The sequence below is a fragment of the Microtus pennsylvanicus genome, chromosome 11 (assembly GCF_037038515.1).
Source record: "Microtus pennsylvanicus isolate mMicPen1 chromosome 11, mMicPen1.hap1, whole genome shotgun sequence".
In the NCBI taxonomy this organism is placed as follows: domain Eukaryota; kingdom Metazoa; phylum Chordata; class Mammalia; order Rodentia; family Cricetidae; genus Microtus; species Microtus pennsylvanicus.
Genome location: NC_134589.1, coordinates 45,866,786 through 45,880,035, shown reverse-complemented (window position 1 = coordinate 45,880,035; position 13,250 = coordinate 45,866,786). Strand labels below are relative to the sequence as shown.

Genomic DNA, 13,250 nt, shown 5'->3' with positions numbered 1-13,250 from the left:
GCTGAGGTCTGTGCGCAGGTGTCTGTCTGCAGAGCCAGAGCCGGGCTACAGCCGCCACACCGCACCATGGCGCCCACCCTGGCCACTGCCCATCGGCGCCGCTGGTGGATGGCCTGCACGGCTGTGTTGGAAAACCTCCTCTTCTCTGCAGTCCTCCTGGGCTGGGGCTCGCTGCTCATCATGCTCAAGTCGGAGGGCTTTTACTCCTACCTGTGTACGAAGCCAGGTGAGAAGGATGCCTCGGTCAGGGGCAGGTTCCTAGAGTGGGGCTTTGGGAGACGGAGGGTGGAGATGAACATCTAAGCAATGCCTGCTTGCTGCACAGAGCCTCCTAGTGCCAAAAGGCCCATTTGATCCTCATCCAACTCTCGGGGTTATCATCGTCCCCGTTTGTGGATGGAGAAACTGAGGCTGGGATCAGTCTTCCATTTGCCCAAGCTGCAGACTAGTAGACTCGGGACCCCTGTGTGCCATCAGGAATATTGCTGGCCTCCTAGGCCCTGCAGCACCGCTTGCCTTGCAGTTAAACGTGTGTAAGAAAGAGGAACTCGATTCATAGGCCGGGGTGCAGCAAGAGAGAGGAAGTGGCTTCGTCTCCACCCGAAGGAAGGCTCATCTAGATATATATGTTGGTTTTTTTTTTAAGTCAGGCCATTATGGAGTCTCCTAAAGGCTTGCCAAGATATAATTTCTTGTCTGTTTTTGCTGCTTTATGATTCTCCAAAGGCCATTTCCTCTCCTGAACTGTGAGAACATCTCAGTGGCTTCCAAAACATAGTAGGAAGGAAGAGGAAGGGGACGAGCGAGGGAAAGGACGTTCTGAAGGCAGGCTGAGGGTGGCTCTCAACGCCCCCCAACCCATCCCTTCCACTGTCTTCCCACCCCGAGGGCTGCAGCTGAGCAGGGTCAGTCATCGGTAGGGCCCAGTCAGCTCCCAACCTCTCGCCACTTTCCTAGGCATCCTTGGTCAGACCTCCTGCCTTTGCCGTGCCCCACCCGGTACTTCAGCCCTCTCTGATGGTGGCCCAGATTTGAGTCCTTAGATTACTGCTAGGGTGCCCTTTTCTTTCTAGAGTCCTTTAGTTTACTTTTTGACTTTTAATTGTCTTCTTGCATTTATTCGTTTGGGGGATGGGGCAAAGCACTGTGTGGAAATTCAGAGGATGACGTCTGTTTGGCTGTTCCAGCACGTGAGCTCAGGAGGTAGAACTCAGGCTGACAGACCCGAGTGTCACCTCGACAGCTGTTTGTTTCTTTATTTCTTTTGGTTTTTAAAGACAGTTTCTGTGTGAACTAACACCCAGCCCTAAAGTGTTTTTTTTTTGTTTGTTTGTTTGTCTTTGTTTTTGACAGGATCTTGCTGTGTAGCCCAGTCTAGCTTTTAATTTGTAATCTTTACATCTCATTCTCTGAGTGCTGAGATTATAGTCTATGCTACCTCACCCAGCCTTTCATTCTGAGCAGGAAGAGAAAGCTTTGGACCCGTTCCCGCTGCCCGTAACTCTGAGTCAGTCTTCATTTTCCTTCTCTGATCTGCCCAGTGAATCCTCAGGGCACAGAGCTTAGCAGGAGAGGGTAAGGGCCAGAGAAAGGGAGGGAATTCAGAGGGCACCTGGAAGAGGGCAGAAAGTCTATCGTTTATAACCAACCTTTAGCCTTTAGCACTCAGAAATATTTCCTAATAGCCAAAGGGTTCTTGGCAGGTCTTTCCCCACATCAGCAAGAAATCTTGAGAGGAGAGTCAGACCTTGTTCCCTGACCAAGCTTCTGCTCTGCTTATGAGATGTTAGGAAATTAATGGCCCCGGGGAGATGGGGGAGGGACGGGGACTGGAACAGGTAGAGGTGTATGGCTCTTTCTCCCTTTGTTGCAGGGTGCACTGGGCATTTAAACGCAGAAGGAAAAAAAATCTTTATTCCCAGACAAATCTTCAGTATCTCATCCAGACCAGATGACTAGTGTGGGCAGACTTTCCTTTCTTTTCTTTTTTTCCCTTTCCTTTCCTTTCTTCTTTGACACGTGGTGTTGGGGAAGTCAGATTGTCTGCTTCCACAATTTCTTAGATGGTATGGGCACCGTGGGACTGGAAACTGCTTTCCTGATGAAACCATCTTCCTTCCAGTGGCTGTGTGAGCATAGCACTGAGTCAGTCTTTAAGCACCCGAGAGATTGACAGGTCAGGTCGCTCCTACAAACCCAAGGGAAGGGAAAGGGTTAGGACAGTGGGTTGAACATCAACTTCTTATCCCGTGCCTCTGCTCCTCTGTCTGATTTTGGTTTTTCTGATTATCTGGCAAACCCGCTGAGCTAGCATCCTCAGCGGGAAAGTCTGCTGACTCCACACAGCTTATCTCTCCAGCCTCCTTGCTTCTTGGAGTCCGGGTAACCTGTTGACTTTTGGGACCAGAAGCTTCCGTGCTTCCTTGACTGGGAGTGCCTTGGCAAGGTTAGGGTCAAGGTTTGCTCTGTGGCCCAGCATTGTCAACCTCAGTGGATGATTGAGTTCATCTCTTTAGACTTTGAAGGAGCTGACTTGTGTGTAGCTGACAGAGATGCGAATGCCTCAGCTTTGTGTTGTTTTTAAGATTGATGGCGTGAGTGTGTTCATCAAAGGAAATTTGCCTGAACCTGTTGAAAGGTTTTCAGGACTGTGTTGGGACTCTAGCCAGACTCTGGTTGCAGACAGGGTGTTGGGTTCCAGTTTGGCAATGTGGGAAAAGGGAAGGAATTTCTTGTGTCTCTGCTGACCCTCAGCTTGCTGCGCGTTGCCTGTCACATGGACGGGGGCTAGTGCTCAGAAACTGAGTCTGGGTGTTTCGTGAGTTTTGTATACTACTCACCTGGTAATGACAATTAGAGACCTCTCTTGTCCTCCTGGTGTGGACAATTGGGAGTCTAGTGTGGAACAATTGGGGCTTTCCCAAGCTGAGTCCTTTGGTCCCTAAATGACCACCTTCATTTTCTCTGTTCTTTTGCTTAGTTTTGGTTTTAGATTCCTTCTGACTCCTCAGTGCCGGGATAAAGGCATACAGCCACCATGCCTTAATAAACCCTATTGAGGTGCTAGACTAGGGGTCCCTTGCTAATAAGTCTTTTTTATGATTTATTTATTTTTATTGTATGTACATTAGTGTTCTGCCTGCATGTATGTCTGTGTGAGAATATCAGAACCGGAACTATACAGTTGTGAGCTGCCATGTGGGTGCTGGGGGTTGAACCTGGGTCTTTTGGAAGAGCAGTTGGTGCTCTTAACCTCTGAACCATCTCTCCAGCTCCGCCAGTAAGTCTTTACACACAGGTTCCATAAAGCCGAGGGTGGTGGGCGTGAGACCATCAGTTGTGCCCAGGTGGACGCCTTCCTACACTTAGACAGAAGCCTAGAGGTGAAGAAGGGTGAGTTGGCGTGTGTGTGTGTGTGTGTGTGTGTGTGTGTGTGTGTGTGTTTGTAAGCCAGAACAGGCCACATCCCACACCTCAGAGGGGAAGACAGAAAGGCAGGGACGGCAGAGAGATGGCCGGTGGAAGGGCTGGGAGGCAAGGAAAACTGGATTTTATTCTCAAGGCCAGAAGGAACCCCGGGAGGCAGAGGACTGCCAGAATTTAGCGAGCCTCTCAGAGACCCTTGAATGGTTGAGGGCTGGCCGCATGCTGGGTGTGGGTGGGATGAGGGCTGTGAAGATGGGAATCTCCATGGCCCAGCTCCCAACATGAAGCTGAACCCCTGTTATGCACATCCGGGTACATGCTTTCACATTTATGGGCGCGTGAGCGCATGAGTCGACGTCAGGATCCTTCGGTCCCTGTCTCTCGCTGAACCCGGAGCTCACAGCTTTTCCATAAGTTCTGCAGCTTTTCCACTAGTTCACGTTTGCTCTACTACCCAGGCTTGGCTCTGTGCTCTTGGCCCTTACAGTTAGGTACTCTTGCTGTGCCATCAAGAAACAAGACTCTGTGCTTCTAGAGGGCAGAGGGGCTGCTGTCCCCTGGGGAAGAAGCACAGACCCGGATATGAGACATGGACAAGGAGAATTCTGGGCTACGTCCAGGCCTTCCCTTTTATGGGCTTTTATCCATACCTACAAGCAGTGATGGAAACTTAGCTTTTGGCTTTTATTGCTTGTGAGCATAACTGTCTCTATTTTTCTTTGAGACAAGATCTCACTATATAGCTCAGACTAGCCTTGAACTCGTGATCCTCTTGACTCCTCTCTCTCCCTTTATTTATCTATATTTTTTTGGACAGGGTTTTATTATGTAACCCTGGTTGGCCTAGAACTCAGGTTACGATGGCCTCAAACTGCCTCAGCCTCCCAAGAGCTGGGGTTACAGGTGTGTTCCACCATACTGGACTTGTTACAATTTGTTTTTTATTAATTTTTTCAGTCCTAGGGAGAAACCCAGGGCTTCACAGGCTTTACCACTTAGCTACAGATTTAACTCACCCTAGTTTATTCTGAATTTAGAAAAATTCCAAAAGAAAAAGTAAGAGGGCTAAAAGCTGGGACTCACAGCCTCAAAAAATGTGTCACAAAGAGTCCCCTTGCCTGTCACCGCCACTCTTCCCCTTCTCCTGACCTGATTTCCCTCCCTGACATCTGTTGGCTTATTTTGTCTCAGTGTCTCATGAAGGTCCTGTCGGGCATGGGTTGGCTTTTCCGTGGCTTTGTGGGAGAGCCGTGGACCAGCCCTGTTCTCACTAGGTGATAGGAAGGGCCTCTGGGGTGGCCCAGCTTTTTCCCAGCTTTGTTCTCTCAGCCTTCCACATTCCTCTAACCCATGAGGACAGGATAACCGTAGTCTCAGACTCTGGCTCCGTTTGAGCCTAGCCTTTCAAGACCTTCCTCAAGGCACACACCTGCTCCGCAGTCCCACTTACTGTCCTGTGGAATATGGAGTCGGAGTGAGAGGGCACTTCGGTGCCGCTGAAGCCGGTGGCAAGTACACAGGCTGTCCACAGGAGGCTGCTGCTGCTGTGACCTCCGAGAGAGGGCCCAATGGTACTCACTGTGTCCAGCCTCTGGCTTGCTCTGTGGCTTAGCCGACCTCTCACCCACATCTCCCCTGCTGGGCTGAGATGCTGCTTCCTGTTGCCGGATAGACTAAGGATGGGAGAGAGGCTGGTGCAGGTACCCTCAGGAGGGCTGGCCGGGTCAGCAGCACAGAGGGGAGGGGTTCAGCCACCAGCCTGAGAAAGAACTGCTAGTGAACTAGAGAGTAACTCCTGCCATGTGCCTCTTTGTTCCCTGGGCACCGTCAGGGAGATCTTCTGGAGTTCCTCACTCTCTTTGTTTGCCTGGGGTGAGGGAAGGACTCTGACCCCAGAGAAGCCAAGGGGAGCCCTGAGTGGGGTCACAGAACTAGCTTGCCTCCTCTGCCTTCTCTGTTAAGATTTTGTTTGTGAGCCTTCTGAGTGGGGCCAACAGTACAGGGCATTGTTCTCTCTTCCCAGCCCTGGCAGCCCTAGCCCAGTTCTCAGCACACTCTGGCACACCAGTTTCTTGCCTTTCTTCTCCTTAGCCCTTCCTGACTGTGCTAGCCCGGGCTGCTCTGTCCACCCCACAGTGGAAGCACCTGTTTAATAGCAGGTGCAGGCAGGACCCAAACGGCTGGCCTGAGCTAGGTTGGTGATGACTGCTCTCTAGACTGAGCAGGGGACACCTTGGGGCTGGACACTACCTAGGTGCATATCTGTTTGTCCATTTCCTGGCTTTCTATGGCCAGGTGGGAGAAGACAAAACTGGAGCAGCCTGGGTATGACTGGGCAGCTGCTGGAACCAAGATGATATGTGCGGGCTGTTTATTGCTAACAGAACTCTAGACTCCATGATGGTTCAGTTCCCTCTCCATGTTAGGACACTCAAGTTGCTCCCCAGACACAGAAAAGAGGCCGTTTGGCCCCCCAAATATGCAGATAATCTGCGGCTAGACATCACTTTCTGGAAGGAGGTGAGCAGAGAGGCCTGGTGGCCTCATTGGCAGGGATTTAAGAACAGATGTGGGTGGCTTGACGTATTGATCCCTGCTCCAGCATGAAGGAAGGATAGGATACTTGTGTTCCAGCCCCTCCTCTGGGTCTAGTTGTGGACTGGACAGATCATCAAATGACTATAGACTTCATCCTCGTGTGCTTGCTTCTGCCATATCAGGAGACTGAAAAGGCCTTTGAATTCAAACTCTTTTAATTACTTTTAGTTGTGTCTGTGTGTCCATGTTTGTGTGTGAGCAGCGGTGTGCATGTTGCAGGTGTTGGTTCCTTACTTCGACCTGCCTTTGCTTCGAGTCCCGGGGATTGGACTCAAGTTGTAAGACTTGGTGACAAGTGCCTTTACCGGCTCAGCTACCTCACTGGCCCATTTTAGGATTAAAAAAGGTTATTAAGTCATTTTATTTTTTGTGTACAAATGTTTTGCCTGAATGTGTTTTTATGTACCACATGTGTGCCTGGTCCGCTGGAGATCAGAAGAAAGCACTGGCTCCTCTGAAGCTATCATTTCAGGGGTGGTGAGCCAACATGTGGGTGCTGGGATCTGAACCTAAGTCCTCTGCAAGAGCAGCCAGTGCTCTTAACCACTGAGTCATCTCTCCAGCTCGTGGGATTTTATTTTCACTATATACTGCAGTGCTCAGAACTGAACCCAGGACCAGGTGCTGTACCATGGAGCTACATCCCCAACCAGTGTTTTGGAATTTTATCTTCTATCTCTTGATAAGAAGAGTCAGGGAGAGCTGGGTGAAATTGGCTCATGCCTTTAATCCCAGCATTCAGGCAGAGGTAGGTGGATCTCTATGAACTCAACTCAAGGCCAGCTTGGTCTACAAAGTGAGTTCCAGGACAGCCAGGACTATATAGAGAAGCCCTGTCTCAAAATAAACAACAAAGAGCCATGGAAGCCAGGAAGTGGTGAAATCTTCTAATCCCAGCACTCGGGGCAAAGGCAGGTAGATCACTGAGTTCTAGGCCAGTGGTCTACAAAGTGAGTTCCGGGACAGCCAGGGCTACTTAGAGAAACCTTGTCTCAAACAAACAAACAAACAAAAAAGACTCCTCTTTGGAGGACTCTGGGGGAGTGCCACAATTGGCTGTGCCATTTTATCCCCACCCCACATTCCTCCTTTCTCCCCTGTTCTGTGTCGCCAGAGAGCCCATGGCACTTAAAGTTCTTGGGTGCAAGTAACTGGCTCCAGACCCTGGGTGGCCACAATCAGGTCTCAGGCTGGAGTGCTCTCCCCGACCTGTCCACGCTATCTCATCTTTGCTGGCTGTCGTACCTGCATGATTGCCTAGAAATGCTCATTCCTGAGTGGAGGCCCAGTCCCCATACTGCAGGTCCAGTTCCTGTTCTGCTGGCAGGGCTGACACCTGAAACTCTTTCCCTTCCAGAAGCCGCCTCACACCTGCCAGCCACAGCAACACATGGGACCAATGGGCTCAGCGAATGGTGTTTGCCTTGTGTTGTGGCTGCTAGTGTGGAAGATGTCCTGGCAAGGGTTGGAAGTGTGGCCTGAAAGGTTTTGTTTGTGTGGGTTCAGGCTGTTAACCTGTGGCTCTCATCTCCCTAAGTCCCTCTGTCTTCAGCTTGGCTCTGCCTGCGCTCTTTCCTTTCCCCTCTTAATCCCTTTGGCCACTGGGATGTGCTTCATTGTTTCCAGTCATTCAGTAAACAGCAACTGTGGCAAGGGCCCACTGCCATAATGCAACACAGTAGCCAGTTTCTAGCCTCAGACTCAGCCCAGTGGGCGACTAACTACAGTCATGCGCTCACGTGTTGATATAGCACTGTGTTCCCTGCCACTCTGAGACGCTGCGGTCCTGTTAAATCACCTCCATCCTGAGCCCCAGTACAACTGACACTAGCAATAACAGTAGTTATTCACCAAACGCTTCGTATGCCCGTTGGGAGCTCTCTACTGCTATCTGGTTTTTCTCATGATCCTCCCCAAGGCTCTAGCGGTATATACTATTCATTATATTGTGTCTAGTTCACGGGTAAGTAAACCAACAGCAAGATCAAGTCCCATTTCTAAAGCTATACAGCAGGAAGCAGGGGAAGGCAAGTTCTGTCCTCATAGTTTCTACATGCCCCTAGCAGGGCTTTTTGCTCAGAGGCTGGCATGTGCCATTAGTCACCCCAAATGCTTTCTTTTCAGTTACCTTGGGTGGCTCTTAGAGGCCCAGCAGGTTTTCTAGTCCTCGGCTGAGCAACCCCCACTCCTCCTACCCCTCGCAGCCAGAGGGCTGCACCTGGGAGGCACACAGTTAAGTTCCCTTGGCTTGTTGTTGGAGCCTCAGAGCTAATCAGCGGGCTTGTTTCTGCAGGATTAGTCAGCATCACTGATGGAGAGCACCCCAGTCCTATTCCCCACTTGTCCCCATCCTCCCTCCAGCTGGTGCAGCTCTTTTCCCTTCCTTTTCTGGGTTGTTTTGAATCTGGTTGAACTTTGGAGGGGGGCACTCACGTGTATAAGTGTGGCTCACACAGCAGGCTCTGGATGTGGTCATGGGAGGAGGTGACCATCAACACAATAGCTCCAGTAAGGGCTGGAGAGATGGCTCAGTGGTTAAGAGCATTGCCTGCTCTTCCAAAGGTCCTGAGTTCAATTCCCAGCAACCACATGGTGGCTCACAACCATCTGTAAAGAGGTCTGGCGCCCTCTTCTGGCCTGCAGGCATACACACAGACAGAATATTGTATACATAATAAAAAAAAAAAAAACAATAGCTCCAGTAAGAGAAGTAAAAATGGTGCATCTTGCTGGGCAGTGGTGGTGCACGCCTTTAATCCCAGTACTCAGGAGGCAGAAGCAGGCAGATCTCTGTGAGTTTGAGGCCACCCTGGTCTACAGAGTGAGTTCTAGGACAAGCAGTTGCCTTTACCTGCTGAGCCATTCTGTCCCACCACCAACTCTCCCATTGGACACTGGGTTTCATGTAGCCTAGGCTGCCCTCAGACTCATTATCTGTGGATGACTTTGAGCCCCTGATCCTCCTGCTTAGATAACAGGAATTCACCATCATTCTAGAGTGGGAATCCTCATCTGGGATTAATGGTGAGTGTCAAGGGACACATGAAGCCCTTGAAGTTGTGAGCAAGACTTTGTGTTTTTTTAAATTGGATTCTTTGACTGCTCTGTGATTCTACAAATGTTGTAAACACCTGCATTATTGCTGTAGGGGTCTGGGCGGCAGAGCCATGTATTGTCAGTTGCCGGAGCCTTAAGGCTCTCAGAACGAGCTTTGGCTTTCTTAGTGGCATAATTCTGAAGGAGCATCTGTCTCTTGGGTCTTCACGAATGCCTACCATATCTTCCTTCTTTGTACACACAGAGAATGTCACCAATGGCACAGTCGGGAGCACTGCAGAGCCAGAGCTCGAGGAGGTGAGCCTGGTGAACGGCTGGCTCAGCTGCAAGGCCCAAGATGAGATTCTAAATTTGGCATTCACTGTGGGTTCCTTTCTGCTCAGTGCCATCACCCTGCCTCTGGGCATCATCATGGACAAGTATGGTCCAAGGAATCTCAGGCTGCTGGGCAGGTCAGTATGGGTTCCTTGGGGGAAGGATGAGGATAGGCGGTCCCCTGAGCTGCATTCTCTGCTGTAGGGAATCTCAGAATATGCTAGCAGGTGCTCCATGGGGCTCCCTTAACGCCCTGGGGCAGAGTTCCTTCACTGTGTGGCCTCTCCCTGTGTTCTGCATGCAAACCCTAGGACTCAGGCCCATCTGGGATGACCTGAACTTGCTGGTCTTGTCTTTAACATTAGTTTTTGGGGCCATCAGGATGGCTCTTCAGGTAAAGATACTTGCCACCAAGCCTGATGACCTTATTTCCACCCTTGGAACCTGCGTGGTAGAAGCTAGAGAACTGACTCCTGCAGGTTGCCCCCGACCTCTCTACTCTGTACAATTATACATGGAATGCACGCACCAACATGTGTGTCTATACGTGCCAGAGTAAAATAAGTAGAGAAGAACATTGGTTTCCAAAGATTTATGGCCTTATACTTCCTCCAGGAATGTGGGAGTGATTTTTTTCTAATCTGTTGCTTTTATTGGTTAATTAATAAAAAAAAAAACTGCCTAGGCCCATTTGATAGGCCAACCCTTAGGTGGGTGGAGTAAATAGAACAGAATGCTGGGAGAAAGAAGCTGAGTCAGGGAGTCACCATGATTCTCCCACTCCAGACAGACGCAGGTTAAGATCTTTCCTGGTAAGCCAGCTCGTGGTGCTACACAGAATATTAGAAATGGGTTAGATCAATATGTAAGAGCTAGCCAATAAGAGGCTGGAACTGATGGGCCAGGCAGTGTTCAAAAGAATACAGTTTCCGTGTAATTATTTCAGGGCATAAGCTAGCCGTGCGGGCGGCCGGGTGCCGGGGATGCAGCCCCGCCGCTCCTATTACAACACAGGAAGAAAAAAGTTTTGAACATCTATAAATATATGCAAATGTAGATTAGGTATATATGTAGTGTGTGTGTGTGTGTGTGTGTGTGTGTGTGTGTGTGTGTGTGTAGGAGGGGTGAGAGGTGCTGCCCATTAAACTCTGCATAATGTATGCTGGACAAGTGTTTTACAACTGAGTTATAGCCTACATATGCCATTCTTATTACTGTGTGCTTTAAATGTTGTGGATGGGGCTCAGTGGTAAAGTGCTTGCCCAACATGTGCATGGCCCAGCACCAAAAAAATAATAAGAATAAAGTTAATCGATTAATTAAAATGAATGAAGTTTTTTGTTTTTTGTTTTGTTAGTTTTTTGTTTTGTTTGTTTTTTGTTTTGTTTGTGTGCTTTTTGAGACAGGGTTTCTCTGTAGTTTTGGAGCCTTAGAACTAGCTCTTGTAGACGAGGCTGGCCTGGAATTCACAGAGATCCTCCTGCCTCTGCCTCCTGAGTGCTGGGATTAAAGGAATGCATCACCACCACCCGGCAAAATGAATGAAATTGTAACAATTATGAAGTGAGGCTGAGGCTGCAGCTCAGCAGTGAATCACTTGTGTAACACAGAAGACCCCAGGTTCAAGTCTTAGCCCTGAAAACAACTCCCAAGAGACCATCATCCTCCTGGATCATCCTGCATGCCTCATAAGGCACATTCCCTGGTCTCCTAGAACTGTTAAGTGGTGATTATAAATGTTCTGAAGTGACACATAGTAAATTACTGCCCCCCATAACCATCTAGTAACAGCACTTGATAACATAGTATCAACAGAACACTTTCTGTTTGGTTTCAGTGCCTGCTTTGCGGTCTCCTGCTTGCTGATTGCATATGGAGCGAGTAACCCAGACTGTGAGTATGCCTTTTCTTTTATGCCAGAAGCTGGGGGAAGCGCCATCGTCCACAGGTGCTCACTGGCCCACCTGCTCTTGGATGCTATCTTAGGCTTGGTGCTCCCTGTTCAAGCCAGAAGGGATACTCTTGGCTGACTGCTCACTTACCTCATGGGTGGCCAGGGCAGCTTTCTGATTGGTGGTCTATTGCCTAGGACTTAGCTCTTTCAAATATGTGGCTAGTGAGAGAATAATCACCCCAAGCAGAAGTGTGAGAGGTGTTCTCAGGGTGTGTGCGGCTCCTGTCTGATCCCCAAGCCACCAACCCAGTCCATGGTGGTAGCCTCACTGATGCCACTTGGAAGACAAGCTTTGTGGACCAGGCCCAGTGCAGGACATGGCCTTCCATGGTTCAGAAGTGGTAGCTGAGCCATCTCCTCTTCTTCCTCTTCTTTGTTTCAGTCCTGGGGATTGAACCCAGGGCTTGTAAATGCCAGGCAAGCTCTCTGCCATCGAGCAACACCCCAGCTCTCGGACACTTGAGACGGAGGTAGTCCAAGCTTGCCCCAAACATGTAGTCCTCCTGGCTCAGCCCGAAGGCTGGGATTACAGGCATGGTACACCACACCCAGCTGAGCCGAGGCCTCAGGGCAGCCTAGGCCAGCCCTTGAAAAACAACTTAGGAAACACCTGGATCCCATCCCCAGTGGAGAACTTTAAGGGCTTTTCGCACAACCCCAAACTAGGACCGGGATCTCAGTAACCTCCTAGCCAGGCTCACCTGCAGATTCCCAGGAACCTGGGGTTTTGTTGTCTGTGAGCAGATTTTTGGGGTCATTTGATTAAGTCTAAGTCAACAGAAAAGAGAGTGGGCACACGTCTTTTGCTAGAACTCAAGGTCCCTGAGGTAGGCAAGAGGACGGAGGGAGTGCTATCCAGGCGTCGCTAACCCTTGATGGCCTGGCCTTTATTTTTAGCTCATCTGTAGCCTTCTCAGTATGGAACACTGTGCTCCTGTGCTCCCTCGATTATGGCTTTCTGTCTGTCCACAGCGCTGTCTGTGCTCATCTTCATCGCCTTGGCTCTGAATGGCTTTGGGGGGATGTGCATGACGTTCACATCATTAACCGTAAGTATTGGTTTGTTAAGGAACGTTTCCAGCTGGGGTAGTGCGGGATTCGGGCATATTGGTTGGCTTCCAGGTCCTTTCTTTCCATTCCCCTGTATACTTAGATGGCCCAAGCAGTGTTGGGCTGGGGTTTCTCTAGCCTGACAGCAAAGCCAGTCCCATAGGTTCTAAAGCAGACAGGTGTGACTCCCAGGGTGACTTGCAGCTGCTTCTGGGCTTGCCTTTGGCATGGGGGAACGCAGGTTTCTGTCAGAGAAGAGCCGGGAAAACAAGGGCTGTTGCCTGCGTTGGTTCTTATCATCCGTGGCTGCCGTCCCGAGGCTCTCCAGGAACTCTGGCTAACAGTGCCATTTGTAGACAAGCCTGTCCTGGAACCACCCAGCCCCAACCTTTGCAGGTGCCTGGAACTGAGTGGCAACATTGTGACACTCTTCCCGGCTAGGACACAGATGTCTGGCCAGATAGGTGGAACTGTTTCTTGGAATGTGGAGCATGTTCTTGGCAGGACCACCAGGACACCACAAAACAGGTTTCTTTTTAAGGAGGGCTGGAGGAGGAGCTGAAGGAAGTTAAAGAAGGAATAGAAATATCTTTCCCCAAGGGAAGACTGCAGACTTACACCGACAGGCTTCTATCAAAGGAACATTTCCCGACTCAGTTTACCTCTGAAGCCATATAAACCATGACTGTTTATAGTCTAGTTCTGTTTCCCATTATGCTCTAGTTAGGAGTCAAGCTGTTAAGAGGCCTTTTGTTGAGGTTTTGCTCCGAGAGCGCTGGGACTTTTCTGGTCCTTTGATAAAAAGAGCCTGCAGAGATACTGGCATCTTGGTTACCAGCCTGCAGGCCTA

The 13,250-nt window shown here is 49.9% G+C and overlaps 1 protein-coding gene across 6 annotated transcripts in view; it reads left to right on the top strand.

The window, feature by feature from the left end:
* Slc43a2 (solute carrier family 43 member 2) overlaps window positions 1–13,250 on the top strand; it is a 42,058-nt gene that overhangs the window by 2,062 nt on the left and 26,746 nt on the right. For all 6 annotated transcript variants that reach the window (XM_075991644.1, XM_075991643.1, XM_075991641.1 and 3 more), the window contains exons 2-5: window positions 19–226; window positions 9,326–9,533; window positions 11,234–11,289; window positions 12,323–12,399. In XM_075991644.1, coding sequence (XP_075847759.1) covers window positions 67–226; window positions 9,326–9,533; window positions 11,234–11,289; window positions 12,323–12,399 — 501 coding nt within the window. In that variant the 5' untranslated portion in view covers window positions 19–66. The remainder of the gene's footprint in view (window positions 1–18; window positions 227–9,325; window positions 9,534–11,233; window positions 11,290–12,322; window positions 12,400–13,250) is intronic.